General features: G+C 46.6%; 7 protein-coding genes across 9 annotated transcripts; 2 read left to right on the forward strand and 5 right to left on the reverse strand.

Moving 5' to 3' along the window:
- Positions 1–58: 58 nt before the first annotated feature.
- HMPREF1120_00317 (uncharacterized protein) lies at positions 59–4,358 on the reverse strand. Its single transcript, XM_009154311.1, has 3 exons — positions 2,943–4,358; positions 2,282–2,882; positions 59–2,229 (listed from the first exon to the last, which is right to left on the reverse strand). The coding sequence occupies exons 1-3, from the start codon at positions 4,104–4,106 to the stop codon at positions 1,736–1,738; spliced, it is 2,259 nt and encodes a 752-aa protein (XP_009152559.1). The 5' UTR covers positions 4,107–4,358; the 3' UTR covers positions 59–1,735.
- On the forward strand, positions 254–1,204 carry HMPREF1120_00318 (NmrA-like family protein; the record flags this gene model as incomplete). The annotated part of the gene is made up of 1 exon (XM_009154312.1): positions 254–1,204. One exon carries the CDS (start codon positions 254–256, stop codon positions 1,202–1,204), a length of 951 nt encoding a protein of 316 aa, XP_009152560.1.
- Positions 4,359–4,751: 393 nt separating the features above from the next.
- Positions 4,752–6,107, forward strand: HMPREF1120_00319 (elongator complex protein 2; the record flags this gene model as incomplete). The annotated part of the gene is made up of 1 exon (XM_009154313.1): positions 4,752–6,107. One exon carries the CDS (start codon positions 4,752–4,754, stop codon positions 6,105–6,107), a length of 1,356 nt encoding a protein of 451 aa, XP_009152561.1.
- Positions 6,056–8,145, reverse strand: HMPREF1120_00320 (uncharacterized protein). Its single transcript, XM_009154314.1, has one exon. The coding sequence runs from the start codon at positions 7,975–7,977 to the stop codon at positions 6,265–6,267; it is 1,713 nt and encodes a 570-aa protein (XP_009152562.1). The 5' UTR covers positions 7,978–8,145; the 3' UTR covers positions 6,056–6,264.
- A 372-nt stretch (positions 8,146–8,517) lies between these two features.
- Positions 8,518–9,552, reverse strand: HMPREF1120_00321 (alcohol dehydrogenase; the record flags this gene model as incomplete). Its single annotated transcript, XM_009154315.1, has 1 exon — positions 8,518–9,552. The coding sequence occupies one exon, from the start codon at positions 9,550–9,552 to the stop codon at positions 8,518–8,520; it is 1,035 nt and encodes a 344-aa protein (XP_009152563.1).
- A 563-nt stretch (positions 9,553–10,115) lies between these two features.
- On the reverse strand, positions 10,116–11,068 carry HMPREF1120_00322 (uncharacterized protein; the record flags this gene model as incomplete). Its single annotated transcript, XM_009154316.1, has 2 exons — positions 10,116–10,173; positions 10,230–11,068. The coding sequence occupies 2 exons, from the start codon at positions 11,066–11,068 to the stop codon at positions 10,116–10,118; spliced, it is 897 nt and encodes a 298-aa protein (XP_009152564.1).
- A 343-nt stretch (positions 11,069–11,411) lies between these two features.
- Positions 11,412–12,823, reverse strand: HMPREF1120_00323. Of its 3 annotated transcripts, none has more exons than XM_009154318.1 (3): positions 12,626–12,823; positions 12,094–12,571; positions 11,412–12,027 (listed from the first exon to the last, which is right to left on the reverse strand). In XM_009154318.1, the coding sequence occupies exons 2-3, from the start codon at positions 12,413–12,415 to the stop codon at positions 11,720–11,722; spliced, it is 630 nt and encodes a 209-aa protein (XP_009152566.1). In that variant the 5' UTR covers positions 12,416–12,571; positions 12,626–12,823; the 3' UTR covers positions 11,412–11,719. The 3 variants fall into 3 exon arrangements, with proteins under 3 accessions (XP_009152566.1, XP_009152565.1, XP_009152567.1); XM_009154317.1 differs by having other exon boundaries at positions 12,094–12,393; positions 12,444–12,823; XM_009154319.1 differs by having other exon boundaries at positions 12,094–12,823.
- Positions 12,824–18,109: the final 5,286 nt, after the last annotated feature.

Consider the following 18,109-nt stretch of genomic DNA (forward strand, 5'->3'; position numbering starts at 1 on the left):
ACGAGTCCACCGGTCCGGACTCCATTCCAGGGCTCCCGGAAACATCGAGACAATCGACTCTTGCATGCAGGTGACGTTGCCTAACAACTTGAACCTGGAACTACAGTACAGCGTGCAATATTGATTTGATCCGCGCCGTCGATCCCTGTGTCACCGTGAAAGTTGTCTAGCGGTGGCTGGCCGGGAAGTCAAGTGAATTGATATACAGTCCGAAAGTACTACACGGTGTCAAGATCTTCCAAACAAACAAACAATGTCTTCTCCCCTCAAACGGATCCTCATAATCGGCGCCTCCGGAAACCTAGGCAGTCTGATCCTGCACCACCTTTCCTCCTCACCCTTTGAGTTTACCATCATCGTCCTCTCAAGAGCATCATCTACCGCCCAATTTCCAGCGGGGATCCAAGTCCGCCGCGTCTCCGACGACTATCCTCTGGCAGAACTAATCGAGGCATTTCGGGACATCGACGCCGTGATATCTTCTATTTCCATGGCCGGAATGCACCACCAATACAAATTCATTGACGCGGCGATCGCGGCCGGAGTACGACGGTATTTTCCCACAGAGTTTGGTCTCGATGATCTGCCGGACTGGTTGATTGAGTTGAGGCCGATGTTTCGGATTAAGCATGATGTGAGGGATTATCTTGTTGCGAAACAGAAGACGGCGGAGTCGACGAAGTCGACGGAGCCGTCAGCGTCTGCGGCTTTAGAATACACCTTGATCGTATGCAACGTCTTCTTCGAAATGGGAGTCCTATCCGGCTTTTTCGGGCTCGACTGGTCCACCAAAACAGCCACGTTGATTGATGGCGGAACAACAAAATGGGTGGCCACGACGCTCGACACGGTCGCGATCGCTGTGGTTCGCGCTCTCGAAAGACCAGAGGCCACAAAAAACAAGTTGTTGCTTGTCCAGGATTTTCGGACGAGTCAGCGCGAGATATTGGATGGTGTGGAGAAACGAACGGGAACGAAATGGAAAGTTAGAAATGTCGAGTATGGGCCGTGGCTGGAGGAGGCAAAGGAGCTGGTTAGAAAAGGTGAGGACTTACAGAGGGCGTTGCCCATGTTGACTTTTGCTACTGTTGTTACGGGGAGTGAGTGGGAGGGGAAAAGACCAGAGTTTGCGAATGGAATTTTGGATTTGAAGCCGAAGTCGTTTGATGAGGCTTTGGATGGTGCGCTCAAGGGGGTTGTTTGATTATTGCTGTCTGATTTGGACTTTTTGATTTGGTTGCCGATTGAAAGAAACACGAAAGAAGTATACAGAGCCCTGCCATCTCTTGTCACCAGATGTTCACCTGTTGGACTACAGTCGGTCCCAAGATCAGTTCAAGCCAGCCAGCCAACGGAATGGAATAAGACGGGCTCGGCGTCTCGTACACTTCTTCCCCGCTGGACAAGGGAAACCAAATCGTGTCAAAAATATGTTTGATTTATGTTCTTCAAATCTGCACATCGGTGCCAGGCAGGCAGTGCCATGAGCTGGCTTCACACAACGACCATAGTCGTACTCGTACCAGCGTCTCGCTAAAAAGGCACATGATAAAAAGAATCGCATCGAGAGCGCCGTCCCTGCTGTATTCCTTCTCCACGACGTGCCACGCTATGCATGCCCTGAAACTGGTTTCGTCTGCTTGTTCTCACTTCTCATTGCAGCAAGAGAAGCAAAGTGCTATAATGACACCGTCCCTCTTGTTTGGTGTGCGCTTTTTGGTCGTCTGGGTTGTCATCATAACTGTACACCCCAGAACCCTTTCCCACCACAAACACCCAATGTGCCCGGAGTCGGCGCCCAGCTCAGGTTGCTAACCTCGTAATCGCACTCCCACACGGCAGAAGGGCCTCTTTCCTGAGCCGAACCACCGGGCCCACTAGGCGTCGAACCGCTTCCTCCAGGGGTGGGCAGATTCCCTGTCGAAGCCATGAGATCCCAGAGCAGAACACAACAATCGTCGGCACCCGACGCCAACACACCGCGCTGGGTATTACTCCAGCCGATGCAGTTGACGGGGGCAGCGTGGCCCTTGAGTTCGAGCAGAGCTTGACCAGGCTGCCGCACGTCGAGGACGCGAATGATGTTGGAGTCCTGAGAAAAGGTGGCGAGGAGGTGTGCATCGTGAGGCGAAGCGGCAATTCGAAGAAGTGGAGGAGGAAACGGTAATGTCTGCACGGCGGAAGAACCCGAGGTACGTGTGGGGGATGTTGAAAGCGCCTCGAGTTGGGCTGGATTTCACCTAGTTAGCCAGAATGAACCCTACCGGAACGGAAAACTTACAGCTCTTGTCCTGTTGCTTTTCCGACGGCTCGTAGATGATGGTACTGTGTTCCAGGCTTCTCAGGTCAAACATCCTCACACTGCCATCGGCTCCACACGAGACAAACACGTCAACACTATTGGCGCAGAATCGAACATCGTAGACCTCTTTGTCATGGGCAATCAGTTGCGTCTTGGCCGTCAACGTGGGGATATCCCAGATCGTACATGTCGTGTCAATCGATGAGGTGATGATGAGCGAAGGCTGCACGACGTTCCAGTCGAGGGACGTTATCGGGGCCGTATGTTCGGGAGATTTGGAATTCGACAACAGAGCCAGCGGGGACAATTTGGCCAACGGCGGAGATTTGTTGTTGGCGGGACGTGTGATGGAATTGGATGAATAGGCATGTTGCTCGTTCGGTAACGACCATAATCGTAGATGGTCGCCAGAGGTCGCTAGTAGATCCGTCGTCTGCTTATTCGAAGAGGGCGGCTCCCACAGGATTCTCGTCACTGGGTATGCGTGCGTGGCTTCTGCTGTCTTGACGAATTCCAGCCCTCGCTCGCCATGAGGGTTGTCCGGGTCGATCTGAGTCCTTTGGGTGTCTAATATTTGAATCTAGGCACACAACTGTCAGTCCACAAGTGGTTCTGTCCCGCCAACATTGTCATCACTCACATGGTTGTGGTTGTCTTCCAAATAACTGCCAATGGCGACTTTCCCCGCGGAGCCGTTGTTGGACCGTGGAGGCCACTTGCACCAATCCACCGCGTATATCGGCCACGGTGCAATATAGTTGCTGTTTCCCGGGTATTGTCCTTCCTCGTTTTCCTGTGCCACGTTCGGACTCATGGGAATCTCGGGGAGACCGGGGTCGGTTCGAGGCCTGATATCTGCCAGGCCGAGGGGGGAATAGGACGACGGTCCTAGAGGAGTGTGTGGCGCATATGCGCTCGCAGCCGAGTGATATTTGCCTTGCTCAGGTGTGTTGGAAAACGGTTTATATTTCGGCTGGTCCATCGTGCCGGGACTCGACCTGGAGTAGCTGTGCGTATGGTTGAGCATTGGTCTGGCGGATAGCGGCGTCTGCTGCATCTGGGTCGAGATCTGAGGGAGGGTAGGGAGTGTCGGCGCCGTGTTGCTGGCCGACAGAGGCGCGGGTCTGTTCGGGTGTCCAGGCTGGAGTGTCCCGGGGACAGGATTGCTCGCGACGCTGTTGGGATGCTGAGGTGTTGAAGGGTCGATTTTGATTGACAGACCTTCACCCCCGCCGTAGGCTGGCGGTGCGCCATAATGGTGAACATCGCTCATGGCGGTTCCCTGCTGGTTTTGCTGGTTCATGTGAGATTCTTCACCTGCACGGCCGACCGTGAGAGACCGCCGCAGGCCAGATTGTTGTTGATACTGGCCAGGGTGCTGTTGTTGCGACTCTGCAGACCCCGCTGACTGACCTCCAGAATACGCACTCGCGTTCAAACTCGACGTCGTACTCGGGCCAGGACGATATGGGATCACCGTGCCATTCCCGTTGGCAATGGCGTCCGCGTGCGTCTGGTAGGGTCTGTTATCGGGGGCCGTGGTGGGCGAGTGGATGTGGTTGTGGTCTTGAATCTGGTTCGGGTTCTGGTTCAGACTTGGATCGTTCCACTGGGTGTTGGGAACGCCAATGGAGCTTAAGGTCTGGCCGGCCGAGTAGATGGCATTAGCGGCGCTGTAGTAGTTGTCGTGTTCGTGGCCGTGGCCGTGGCCGAAGTGGTAGTGAGAGTGGGATTGAGATTGGGATCGAGAGTGAGATTCGGAGTCGGAGAGTTGATGCTGATGCCGCGGAATGTGGAAGGGCATAACTTAATAGTAGCAAGGAAGAACGACACCTCGAGCCCTCCACGAGGGTCTCCTGTCTATATTATGATCCTTGCGGACAGCCAAAGGTTTAGCTGGCCGGCAGTGCCAGTGAGTCAGGGTCGAGGGCGACGTGAATGCAGGGAACGGATTACTATGGAACTAATTGTTGTCAACTGCTGCGCTGGAAATCAGACACGGAACTCAAGTTGCGTGTTGCAGTGTTGCAGCCAACTGCGCCCGCCGAGGACTGAGTTTAGACCCAACAAGCACCAAGAAGCGGCTCCAACCACTGACACTGCTCGCAGTTTCAATCCAGCCCGCAGCAGTTTGTCCGACCGGTCCACGGCTGCTCATCGAAGAACCTCGTCGTCAGCATACAGTATACCTATATAAAATCATATTGCTGTCCAGGACGGCCAAAGACGCTTGCACTGAATACTACCCGACAAGTTGCCCGCCGTTCTGGCAGCCGCTCCACCAACCGAGGATATTGTTCCTCCTTCTGACTATTACTATATACTGTACACCACCAGCTCGACCTTTCAACACATCACCCAGGCCCTACATTTTCTATATTATCAACTTCTCTAAATCATCACTCCACTCTATTCTTTCAATAGCAAGACAACCCATTGCATTATCAAAATGACTTCCCCAGATCAAAACGGACCAGGACCAGTCTCTCTTCTCCTCCTCCCAGCACTTGCGCTGGGCTCCACCACAGCCTCGCAGACATCAGCATACAAACGAACCTTTGAAACACTTTTACCCAGATTAGTACCGAAGGGAGACTCTCAGTCGTCGCAGACGACAACCATCACAACTGCCATTTCCCGACTCGACGTCGCCATCGTCTTATCACCAACATACCCGATCTCACCACTGACCCCACGGGCAGCAGTCTTCCGCCCCTACCAGCAACTCCTAGCCGAGACATACAGCTTGATCTGCGCGGTCGCCGCCGAAACGGAAGTCGAACTCGACTTTCCAGGTGGATTGGACGTGCGTTTGTTTCAACTAGAATCTCGAGTCGACCAACTGCCCCAACAACTCCGGGGCAAGCAATTTCTGTCTGGGCCCATTGTCGATATCCAGACTTTTGGGCTGGCCGCTTCCTCTCGCTCTTACACGACCATCTATTCAATTGAAGGAGAGGTCGGCGAGGGCCACCTTAAAGCCCTAACGACGGCATGGCAAGCAACAGGGAACAAAACTGCTCCGCCTGTTCAGCGGCTTCCTAGCGGTCCTGCAATGACCATTCCCATGACCAACTCCACCACCACAGGACAAACCTCACGCTTCTCCTCCTCTCCGCCGCTCCAAGAGGGCGAGGTCGATGGTCCGGTCTCAACACACAAAGCCGTCGCCGTCGGCGGCACCTTTGACCATCTACACATCGGTCACAAGTTACTGTTGACCGGCACTCTGCTGGCTGCCGAGCCGCCCTCAACCAACGAAACCGGACAAGACAAAACCCGCCGAACCATCACCGTCGGCATCACGGGTGACGCACTACTCGTGAACAAAAAGTACGGCTCTGTCGTGGAACCCTGGTCGCTCCGCCAACAACGCACAGCAGAGTTCGTCGAGTCCATCCTGGTTTTCCATCCCGACGTGGCATCGATCAAAACCACAGAGTATATCGACGAGCCTGGCCCCAATGGAAAGGTGGTACATGTCACTTATGGCGGCGAAATCGCCATCAATTACACCCAGATTTCAGACCCGTATGGCCCCACCATCACAGACGAGAACATCAGTGCTCTAGTGATATCAGGGGAAACCAGGGCAGGCGGCAAGGCTGTCAATGATAAACGAAAAGAAAAGGGGTGGAAGGAACTCGAGATCTTCGAGGTGGACGTTCTGGATGCCAGCCTCGCAATGGATGGCCATGAAGGAGACGGTCAGAAGCAAAAGAAGGAAAGTTTCGAGAGCAAAATAAGTAGCACCAATATCAGAAAGAGACTGCTGGAGATGAGCGCAACGGGCGCTGGACAATAACAGACTGCAAATTTGACAATATCGCGGCCAATTTGGTATTTTAGAGGACTCTTTTCCATGATTGGTGGGCTGCAGATTGATAAAAAAACGGCATGAAACGCTCATAAGCCACTACTATTGATACATTAAGACGAGTCTGTTCCAGTTGTCCGGGTTGCTAGGTATGCGAAACCAAGAACTCCGGACCTGGATCGTCATCTTCGCTCTCAGATCTTTGATCGCCAGCCGTTCGAGACTGGACAACTAGGTCATTATCGTCCGCGGCCTCCGATTTAGGGCATGTTGACTCGACTCCCAGGCCACTGTCGGCTTCGTTCTTCAAGTTTCTGTCCGGACCAGTGGCTCCGCCAAATTCTCGCATTGTATCTTCCAGGCTCTGGTTACTGCTCTCAGCTGGACTGTGGGATACCATCCGATTTGTATCGACCAGACCGTCGCTCAACAGATCTCCTTGTGCACCATCGTCGTGCTGCTCGACTAGGACATCCTTAGTAGCAGATTCCTCGAAGTTACTATCCTCCAACCCCATCGTTTGCAGGAGCGCATCACGCGCTTGCTGAAACGCGGCGAGCTCAGCCCCAATCGAACAAATCAAAAGTTTCCAATCGTGCGTCTCGGCCTCAGCCACAGCCTCTTCAAGAAAAGCGATGAGTGCGGATAGTTCTGAAAGGACGACTTGCAGAGAGGCGTCCTCGGCCGATGTCCCGTTGGACGTGGTCGAATCGTCACCGCCGCCGAAAGATCCAAGCTGAGATTGTGACAAGTCCTTCATTTGCGCTCGAAGGGCCTTCTCGAAAGCCACGACACGATGCACCACTGATTTCCATAGTCTCGAGCCTTCTTCAAGTGCTCGCTTTTCCTTCTCAACACTCGATTTTCGAAGGTTCAACGTTTCAACCTCCGACGTCCACTGATCTTCAGCCATGCGGAGCGTTCTGCGGTCGGGTTTCAAAGCATACATGCCAGGCTCGCGGGCTATGCTCAGACTCCGACCCACCGGTGGCTGTCGAAGGAAAGACCTAACCTTTTCATCGTTCAAGCGTAGTGATTCAGTATAAGAGCTAAGCTCAGAATCCCTGGAGTTTTCAATCTCCTGGGCTCTGTTGACAAGTTGTCTGTGGCGAGCCTTCAGCTCGGCCAGTCGGGCTTCCAACTGATATATTTCCTCCTCGACCTTTTGAGCCTCGGAGCGTAGTCCAGCCGCAGCCGCCCCGTCTGAATTGTTGATCTTCTCTATGCCTTCTTCTAACAGTTTCCTCTGGTTTGAAAGATCTGAAGCTTGCCTCAATGCCACTTGTCGGGCCGCCACTTCTTGGTCAATAAGCGACAACTCCCACTCTTTCAGATGCGCGAACTCGACTATAGATTTGGTCAGACCGCGGCGTGCCCCCTGCAACGAAATCTTGCGGCTCTTGGGCTGTCGTATGGGCAATGTTCTGGTTCTGTCGTGTCTCCGTAGTGATGATGTTGCTATTGAAGGGGTGGGTGTCGGGCTGCCGGCGGACGAGACATCGTTCTTGTCCGTCGGGCCGTCTGAGGAGATATCGTTTGTTTCTGTTGTGCCAACTCCAGCAAGGAGACCGTCCGATTGAGCATCTAACAACGCTTGTAGAGTTTGTTCCAGAGCCCGGGCTGCTCGTTCAACCGGTAGGAAGGGGTCGTCATAGCGTAACAGGGATGAGGTCAATGGTTGCCCACTTCGCCGGGAGGATACGGTGCTGGGAGCCGGTGAAGACGCCGTCGATTCCTGCAACAGTATCCGCGGCGGAGAGGAAGGGGGTTGAGAGGGCGGTGTTGTCTCGTGCTCATACTGTGGGAGCGTGTCTCCGGGAGAATGGGGGAAGATACGCTCGATGAACGACTTCTTCATTGCGACAACGACGACGCAGGCCGGGGGACGCGCGGGCGGTTGCACATTAGCAGTGAGACATGATCAGGAACTTGAAATAAACGTCGCAATGCGAAAACGAAAGGCAATACTCCCTTTCTGTGTCAGTTCGCGGGTCATATGGCCAGAAACAGTCAGCTGCAACCACGCATGTGCTCTCCAAATGTTATACCAGGCACAAGGTGCCAGGCACATCTCCCGAAGTTAAGCCACGACTCCCAAATGCCTGAGCATCTTATTACTGCTCCAGCCCGACCGTACATAAACACGGACAGTCTGAATAGGTACTGCCATCAGAGATCTGGAGGTGTCTTACTGTCAGATATTGATCTGTACATTGGACATGTATACTATCTCCTTTGAAAGAGTGTCCTTGTACCTGACAGCCTTGCGTTTAGACAAGGCTTAACACTGGGTATTGTACGAGACGTCAACTGTCTGGCAACAACGTCGGCGAGCATTCTTCTCATTAAATCATACTTGGTCGTTAACTGGCATATTCAACAGCGAAGCTCTCCCACTTCATGACCGTCGCACCTCGACTACGACTTTTCCTCTCGCGCGGCCAGTATTCAGCCTCTCAAAAGCCTCTTTCGCCTTTTCGAACTCGAAGACACTATCAATGATAACATCCTTCTCCGGATCGAGCTTCGTGGTTTCCTCCAACCACTCTTTTCTGGCATCAAGAAGGATGCATTCGTATGATTTGCCCAACCCGACATATCCCAGCAGCCATCTAGCCACCATGCGAGGATGCGTCAGGTACAATGCACTGCCGCCCATGGATGACCGAGAGGTCTTGTCTCCCACAATAGTCACATATTGAGGGGCGAGCCCAATACAGTCTGTCCCACCGACACAGTCTGCAATGGCATGGGGAGCGAACTTCTTTACGGCGTCAACCACAGCGGTGGGCGACGTGGTGTAGTCGACAACCTCCGAGGCGCCTAGACCTTTAACAAATTCAACATTGCGACCACTGCAGCTGGCTAGTATTGACCATCCTAGCGACTTGGCAATCTGAATGGTGTAGATGCCGGTGGAAGAAGACCCGCCAAGGACAACCAGTTTGTTCTCGGAAGGTACAGGAGATTTCATGAATGGCTTGCATTTTTCAATAATCGTTTGTGCAGTCAGATAAACCAAGGGTAGACTGGCAGCTTGCGTCCAGGAGAGGTGTTTTGGCTTTTTGATGATGCACGCCTTTCTGGTGTCAATGTGAGCAACCTCGGTCAGGAAGCCCGTGCCATCCAGGGCCAACGGCATAATACCGTATATCTCATCGCCCTTTTTGAACTCGGTTCCTTCACCGGCGGCCAGAACAGTCCCAGCAAAATCTCGTCCTGGAACCTTGGGACCATTCAGATATGGTAGTGAGTGCAGCGGCAAATTCATGAGTTGAATGTCCACCGGATTCAAAGAAGCAGCATGGATCTGCACGAGGATATGACCGGGTGACGGCGTGGAGGGGACGTCGGTGGTGGAGAGGTGAAGAGTATCTGGATAAGAGGGTTTGGTGTATACCCATGACTTGACAGACGTTGTCGTTTCGGACATATTGTTGGTTGTACCTTTGAATATGGCTGCGCTGATTATCGAGGTGATGGATTATACAGATACTGTATCCTATCCGTGTTGATCGATGGAGGTGACATATGGTTGTGCTTTGTACATGTAAAGTCAATGCAGCCACGAAAGCAGCATTTGCCTCCCGGAAATGACTACGAATCGCAAGCGAACCATTCAGAGGCAAGGCTGAGTTGTGATTCTGGCGGTTTCTCGCGGATTGTAACATGCGTCACTGAGCCTCGGATGGAGCGGCCGGTTGTGGAGACCCATTAGCCGACCGATCAGTACCCACACCAGAAGAGGCAGACCCTGTGTACCGAGTTCTGTGCGCAGCTCTGATATTTGATCTGCCGAGGGTCATTGCACAAGGGTTTTAGATACCGAAATAGGCCAAAACCAGGTGTAGTCGAGCCTGGCTTGATCTCCCGGTATGCACGCTACTGTAGGCTTTTGACAGACCAGCCCGTAACGAGGAGCGGCGATGTAAAGAAGCGCGGCAAGGGATACCAACTGCGAAGAGTGGATTTTGAGTGCAAGAGCAAGGAGTTCGTTCACATCAACAGACGCCAGGCACCGAGAATCAACGCTGCTGTACCCGTGCAAACGCCCCTAATATAGAAGTTAGCATTCCGTCCCAGCAAGGCAACTTGAGAGCATGCACTTACATCAGCCATTGCAAGGTTGAGAACTTGACCGCCTCTACACGTTCTCTAAGTCCGGCGACTTCTTGTTCGATCCGGGCTTCAGTCTCTTTGATGCGCATTTCTTGACCATTGGCTTCTTCTCGGATCCTGCCCTTTTCAAGGTTGAGGTCTAGCCGCACACTAGCTTGTGTACGGCCAATCTCGTCGCGTAGTCTTGCGCTCAGTTTCGCCAGGTCGCTGGACAATCGCTCATGGCTCGACCGGGTCAGTTGCGCCTCGGTACTGTCGGCGTTGGACAGCTCGCTCCGTAACTTCGCAAAATCCACCTTTTGAGTATAGGTTGTCCTCTCGGCGTCTTCTTTCAGAACCATGGTCCGAGTGAGGTTCTGAATTGACTCTTCTATAACGTCGTTCAAGACGCGCATCATCGCCACAGCTTGTTCTTCACTGAAGCCTTCTCCCTTTAACCTTTGAACGAATTTCAGCGTGTCGAAGTGATGTTCTTTCCTCTGCACCGCGCTCGTGGAGAATGCTTTCCGTGCTGGCTTATATGTGGCGACATAGACACCATTGTGTCGAATTGGAGCCGAGTTGGGGTGGAGTGGCTGGACATATGTGCGAGGTCTTCTCGGAGAGTGTCCGGGGGAGGAGGGCTTGGAAACGGACAAACTCTTGCCGGCGCTGGTGTGTATCGTTCGAGGAGCGGCTGGGGTCTGGAAAGATGGAGCGGTGCGTTTACGTTCAATCGCTGGGCGAATATGCACTGTCTGGGGAGCAGCCTGTACAAGCGATGTTGTAGTCCAGGTCAAACGTGGTAGAATAAATCGTGGCAATTCTGCCATCTGCTTTGAGTTGGCCATGGTGCGCGGGGGATGGCGTTTCCAAACGACGGTACGATGAGATTGCTCCGACGAGATGGCGATATATACTGCGGTAGCTTATGTTCTGAGCCGGAGGTGTTGAGAAAATAACACGGATTCCTGGCACCTATGTACGTTGTAGATGCCTGGGAGCAGGCTAAAACTATGACTTCAACACGTGACAAACAAGTGGACTGTCAATCGGCCATTCCGAATGACCGGCGTTCGATGCCCGGAGAGCTCACTGCTGCCTCTGTAACACGTCTCTCGTCTATAGAGCGCATACACGGGGACTAGACACTACTTCAACAGCAGATTTCCCATATGTTAACAAAACAAACAATATGAATAGTAATAGCGTCTAGCTATTCTCTATGCTCGTACGTGGTAGCAAAGCCACCTCTCCTTGACTACTCGAAATACCTATGCATGCTTGTTGTTGTTGATACCGATGCATGCTTCTTCTTGTTGAACCGGATCCTGGATGCCTTCAGTTGATGAAGCATTCGACTCCCATGCGGTCATGTGCTACCAAGCCATGTGCATTGGATCACCAAACCCCGTCACAGTACATGTGTCACGCAAAGACAATACCAGCAACACATTGACTCTGAAATATGCTGGCCCTTGGGAAAGTCTTCATGCACCAGGTTATGAAGCCAACCGAGATCGGGATCGACTCCGAAGCGGTGCCTCAATCATGAGAAGAAATTCATCCCCATCAAGTAATTCGCCAAGAGGCCAACTATGTCTCTGTCGAACCCACTTCAGTGCCTCAAGCGGTTCAGCATGATCAACGAAAAAGTTTGTGCAGACAGACGAAATCACCCCCCTTGTGTCATCAGGATCGAAGAGGTTGCCACGAAGCTCAGCATTTCTGACATATTCGACGGGCGATTCCTTCATAACGGTGCTCGCATTATCGCGAATAAAGCCGGTGGGTACTGAGTCGATACCACCTAAGAGACAATGAGTTCTAGAGCTATAATGTGAAGAACTCGGAGTCGGGTGGCCTCTCAGCTTACCTCCAAAAGCCTTTGCAGCCGCTAAGCAGGCGGCAGGGTGTGAACTCATGATGCCGTAGATGTTGTCGTCGTCTTGTCGGAGGGAATTTAGCAGGCCCATTGCAAGTCCGCGCTCTCGATAGTCGCTGTGGACAACAAGTTGAGTGATCCAGCATACTGTTCTATTCTCAACTCTCCATCGGCAAGCAAACGCATTCCCTGCTAGGTGATCCTCAACGGTGACTCTTGCGTAGGAGCAGTCGACATTTTTAGGTAGGCATTGGGCTCGTAGACGGTCTTTGCTGAGCTTCACGCGACTTCCTATCCTTTTGATCGAACACATAACCAGAAAGGTCCTTTGCACAACTCACCTTGTTTGGGTACTGATCGAGAATGCGTAGGATCCGTTCCCCATATGCCGTAGTTTTCGTTGAACAGGACGGCCGCTTCCGTTAACATAGCATCCGTGACTTCGCGTCCGTCAAATGTCTCAAAGACTCTTTTTGCCATAGTTGGTCTCTGAGATTCTCAATTCATTCTATCAAAGGCTCACTGCGGAAGTTGACTGTTTTTCGAGAAGGGCGAGAGGACGCCATCGGGGGAGCGAGAACCAGGCGTCATATTAGCGGCAAGGAAAGGGATTGCAAGCATCTCCGTTCTTTGTTTCCAATAATAAATGTAGTTTAAAAATAACATTTTAGACGGAAACAATATTATCATAAACTTTGTAAATAAACAAACAGATCTTGGTTTGTTGATGCTGGGGATTGCCATGCCAGTGTGTTAAGGATGTTGTTGCGCCTTTGCGGCCCAGCGCAGGCAGGACTTCAAGTTCAAGGTGCCTGGCAACCTCTGGGCGGTGACTAAGGTGTCAGTAAAACCCTGTTGTACACAGTCGGCTCCGATACCCCACTGCCAAGGAACACTTACGTTAGCTGCACTTCCTGAACCTCGCTACCAACCCTAAATAACGCTCGACAACGATATCGACGACGAGATTTAATACTCTCTAGAATAATCTATAGACCGTACGAGATATAGTATTCTCTCCGATTTCTATAATATATATAGAAGTACTCTATATACTATAAAGTAGATAGAGCGAGAGTAAATATAATATTTTTAGCGTATCTACTAATAGTTATAAGCTTAGTTTACGATTAACTACTCTATAAATAACTAATAATCGAATATATTTATTTATAATACTTATACTCTAATATAAGAACTAATTAATAGTATTAATAGAATTATTCTCTACCGTAATCGAAATAATAGTAGTATACTATAAGAAGTCGACTCGCTCTTCTACTATCTCTATTAGAACTACTTCTATTCTAAGTACTCTCGATAACTAGAATAACTAGTATAGAGCCTTTAAAAGTAAAGTATAGACTAACGAATTATAATAGTATATTAACCTCTCCTAACTCGAACCGATTCTATTACTAGAGTCGCCTAAACTACCTCCTTATATCGAATCGAATATTCTTATATAGAAGGAGAAATAGACGCTACTAGTAGATAAGAAAGATAGAGACTACTAACGTTAATTAGAGCTATATCGATAATAGACTACTCTAATCTAATGCCTTAATAATCGATTTAATAGAATAATATCTCTATTTAACCGTCTATCTTATAAAGATAAGTCTATACTCTATCGTTAGCTAAAGATACTAAGAGACCGTCTAGAACCCTTAGACGCGATAAAGAGGCAAAGCCTCGCGAGTAGATAGTATACTTTAAAATAAATACTACGAAGTAAAGACTTAGAGATATAGTTCTATTAATAGAAGTTATTATATAAGTAGTATAAGGCTCTATATATAATAGAAGCTATAGAAGATATAGTATAAATTAACTTTCTTACTACTATATAATCTGTCACGAATGCCGAGGCCAACTGCCGTTGCCAACTGCCGACAACTTGTACCCCTCGGCTACTCGGATAGAGCTAAGAGATATAAACGGTACGCGACCCGTATAAGAGAGCTTTCCTTCTCTTATGCTTCGAGTCGTATATAACTATAGGGTTAAGAAGTACTTAATACTAATTAAAGACTATATCGCTATACTCTATCTATTCCTATTAGGCATTCCTAATATTCTCGAAGTATTACCCTAAATCGGTCGGAGTAAGCGATATAGAAGTAAGCTATCTACGTAACGATAGAGCTAAAGAGAGTAGATCTATCTACTAGAGCGACGCCTAATTCCGGCGAGTCGTCGTCGATTCTAGCCTAATATATAGAGGGGTCGATTAAGACTCTAGAGAATAGCTTATCTAACGGAGAAGTCGTAGACGATCTACATACGACTTAGGCCTAAGCGGAACTCTTTAAATCCGCTTCTACCTTATAAGTAGCGGCTCTTCTTAAGAGGCGCGCCTAACTCTAAGAGTAGTTAAAGCGAAAGCGTTTAGAAGAGGAGATCTAGATAATAGAAGAAGAAGCTACGAGATATATCTCGAAGTAATATATAAAGATCGAAGATATAACGCTATCGATACGTAAGCGAGCTCGGAGCGTATCGTCTAGAGACTAAGATTAAAAGAAGTTATACTAGATTCTTAGGATCGCTAAATTAAAAGAATTTAGTAGTAAAAATATCTAAGAATTAAGAGACTTCGATAGTAGCTAGTAAACTATTTTTAAGGCTATCTCGAGTAACGTTACTTTAGACTAGAAGTATCGTATTCGAATCGTAGCTAATTATCTTAGAGGTCGAGCGATAATTAACTAGCGTCGAGATCGTCGCGAGAAAGTACTAATATCTCTATTATAGAACGTATTTCTCGTTTAGTATAAAAATACTATTAAGAATATAGATATTCGTAAGAAAGAAGCGCTAGAAGCGCTTACGACTCTTAAGTAAGAATCTACTTAATTAATACGAGATCTAGTCTATTAGATAGAACTTCTAAAGAAAGATATAGAACTTCTTACTAAGAATAAGCGGAAGAGATAGACTCTTTATTATTCTCTAACGTCTATACTTCGTAAGATTATTAGACGCGATATACGAACGATTACTTCTTAAGCCTAAGTTCTAGTCTTCGTATAGCGACTAAAGAGAATACTTTAAAAGCCTAAGGCCGTAAAGATACTCTAATTAAAACCCGTAAGTAAGGTAGACGCGTCTATATCCGGAAGCTTAAATCTATAGTAGACTAATCGCGGCTCGTATACGCGATAGGACTAACTAGTCGCTAGAGTACTATTCTAAAAAGACTTAAATTCCTAAAAAGACTTAAATTCTAAAAAGTAAAGATCTATAAGTAGAATCTTTACGAAGCTCTTTACGAGAAGATACTTTATTTACGAGACTATAGATTATAGGTAGATCGATTATCTAAAGAAGAATAAGCTCTTCGTAAACAAGTCGTAATTAAAGTAAAAGAACGTTATAAAGAGGAATTTAAAAAACTAGTATCTAGTCTATTAAGTACTATAGTAGCGCTAGAACTAGATAAAAATTAAGTAGTATAATCTAAAGATAAAATATAGCTAGAGAAAAGCTTATTTACTCTAGAGATAAAGATTAATATCTCTAGTAGAAAGTATAAGATAAAGGCTCTACTCGATAGCGGAGCGTAGATAAGTTTCCTTTTATATATACTAGCTAAAGAATATAAGCTTAACCCTACTCTATTAAAGATATATATATATACTATTAAGAGGTAGTTAATTCGAGTATATAGAGAATATCGCCTTAAAACGTCTATAATCGACTCGCGAAAAAGAACTAAGAAGATATATTAACGGTACCTCGCGATAGAGATTATAAATTATAATACGATTCTCGATTATAATTAGCTACTCGAGATAAATCTATAAATTAACTAACGTTTTAGTATCTAATTATATCGACTCGAGAGTAAGTCGCGTATAATTTAGTTATCTCTAAAAGACTTCGAGAAATAGGCGAAAGATCTAGATATAAATATAATTTTTATATAACTAGTCGTTAACGAGACCCTAAAAAGTACTAATATTCTACTTAGGGATATAGAGTAGAAGATTAAGTTAGACTCTCGCTTTAGTAAGTTTATAAAGATATTCGAGAACCTAAGTAAGGATCTCTCTCTAGTAGAAGTACGTACGTAATATTTAATCTCTATTATCGAAGGCGAGAAGATACTCTACGAGTCTATCTATTCTCTAAATATATACGAGCTATTTATTCTTTAAGAGTACTTAGATATAGTAATAGCTAAGGGCTAGATTTAATATAGCGAGTCGCCGACGGGTATATCTATTCTCTTTATTCTAAAGTCGAATAGTAGCCTATAACTCTATATCGACTATCGTAAGTTAAATTAGATTACTAAGAAGAATCAATATTCTCTTTCTTTAATTCCTAAGATATTAGATCGCGTAAGTAGCGTATATATCTTTACTAAGTTAGACTTATAAGACGCGTACTATCGGATTCTAATTAAGAAAGAAGATCGCTAGAAAATCGCGTTTCGTACGCGATATAGATATTTCGAATATCTAGTAATACTCTTTAGCTTAATAAATATATCTATCTTATTCTAAGTATATATTAACGAAGCGCTAAAGAGCTTACTCGATAATATTTACGTAGTATATATAGACGATATACTTATCTATAGCTATAATACTAAGGAGTATAAGAGATACGTAAGTCTCGTACTTAAGAGACTTTAGTAATATAGTCTCTATATAAAGCTATCGAAGTATAAATTCTTTACCGAGAAGATTAACTTCCTAGAATATCGCGTAGAAGTTAATAGAGTCTTAATAGAGTCTAGTTAAGTCGACGCTATCTAGAAATAGTTTATATCTAAGTTCTATCGAGATATTTAAGTATTCTTAGAGTTTACGAATTTCTATCGAGAGTTTATCTACTAGTACTCTACGGTCGTTATCTCTATTACTAATCTTCTTACGGGAATAGTCGTAGATAAGAAGATAAGATCCTTCTAGTAGACTATAGAGATAGACTAAGTATTCTATAAAATTAAGAAATACTTTATAAAAGCGCTAATATTAGTATACTTTAATCTCGAGCGATAATATCGTATTAAAGTTAATATATTAGAAGATATAATTAGCGAGATACTATCGTAAGCGTATAAGACGTAAGTAGAGTATATACTATAGAAATCTATAGTATTCTTCTTAAGGAAGATAACTTCTATAGAAAAGAATTATATTACTAGCGACGGTAAGATATTTATAATTATATACGTCTTTAAGGTATAGAGATACTACCTCGAGACGCCTATAAGGAGTATAATTATTCTTACCGATTATACGACGCTATAGAGCTTTATAACGATAAAGGTTCTAAATCGGCGTTAGATACGCTAAATAGAGATACTAGCTATATATAACTTTAAGATTTAGTAGCGACGAGATAAGAATAACCTAGCGGATAGACTCTCTCGTCGACTAAACTATATAGATAAGGAGAATCTATTAAAAGAGAACGCTATAAAAGCGTTACTCGAAATACGAATATTTATTACTAACGACGAGTCGCGAGAACGTCTATAAATTAATAACGAGATTATTATAGAAGTACTAACTCGAGTAATAGTTCGGAGTAGTAGAGATTCTACTAAAAGTAGTTATAATATTATAACTTTATTAACGTTCGAAGCTAAGTTAATAGCTATCTCTAGCCTAAGTTCGAAAGAAACTACTAAGCTACGTAAGCGTAGAGACTTATTAGCGACTAGACTACGAGAGCTCTAAGTACGAGATATCTAGTATAAGAAAGCTCGCTAGAAGATAGTATTCGATAGCCGTATTAAAAGAGGCGAGTTCTAAGAAACTTAGACTATCGACTAGAAAGATATAGTCTATCGCGACGAAGTCGTATATATATTATATAATTCTACTACGAGAGAAAAGATTCTCTAAACGAACTATAATAATCTCTAGTAGAGTAGATATTTTAGTAAGAGCCGAATAATAAAGACTATTATATAGTACTATTAGTAGTCGTATATTAGGAAAGATATAATTAATTATATTAAGATCTATAATATCTATTAACGAAT

This window comes from Exophiala dermatitidis (assembly GCF_000230625.1).
Source record: "Exophiala dermatitidis NIH/UT8656 unplaced genomic scaffold supercont1.1, whole genome shotgun sequence".
NCBI classification, from domain to species: domain Eukaryota; kingdom Fungi; phylum Ascomycota; class Eurotiomycetes; order Chaetothyriales; family Herpotrichiellaceae; genus Exophiala; species Exophiala dermatitidis.

What these genes read in the sequence shown, in the direction of transcription:
- HMPREF1120_00317 (XM_009154311.1), bottom strand. Translation starts at nt 4,106, where the DNA reads ATGCCCTTCCACATTCCGCGGCATCAGCATCAACTCTCCGACTCCGAA. An exon ending in TGGAAGACAACCACAACCAT is followed by an intron (nt 2,883 to 2,942) that starts GTGAGTGATGAC and finishes TTGTGTGCCTAG; the next exon opens with ATTCAAATATTAGACACCCA. An exon ending in AAAGCAACAGGACAAGAGCT is followed by an intron (nt 2,230 to 2,281) that starts GTAAGTTTTCCG and finishes GGTGAAATCCAG; the next exon opens with CCCAACTCGAGGCGCTTTCA.
- HMPREF1120_00323 (XM_009154317.1), bottom strand. Translation starts at nt 12,582, where the DNA reads ATGGCAAAAAGAGTCTTTGAGACATTTGACGGACGCGAAGTCACGGAT. An exon ending in TCGATCAGTACCCAAACAAG is followed by an intron (nt 12,394 to 12,443) that starts GTGAGTTGTGCA and finishes TCAAAAGGATAG; the next exon opens with GAAGTCGCGTGAAGCTCAGC. An exon ending in GGCTGCAAAGGCTTTTGGAG is followed by an intron (nt 12,028 to 12,093) that starts GTAAGCTGAGAG and finishes ATTGTCTCTTAG; the next exon opens with GTGGTATCGACTCAGTACCC.
- HMPREF1120_00320 (XM_009154314.1), bottom strand. Translation starts at nt 7,977, where the DNA reads ATGAAGAAGTCGTTCATCGAGCGTATCTTCCCCCATTCTCCCGGAGAC.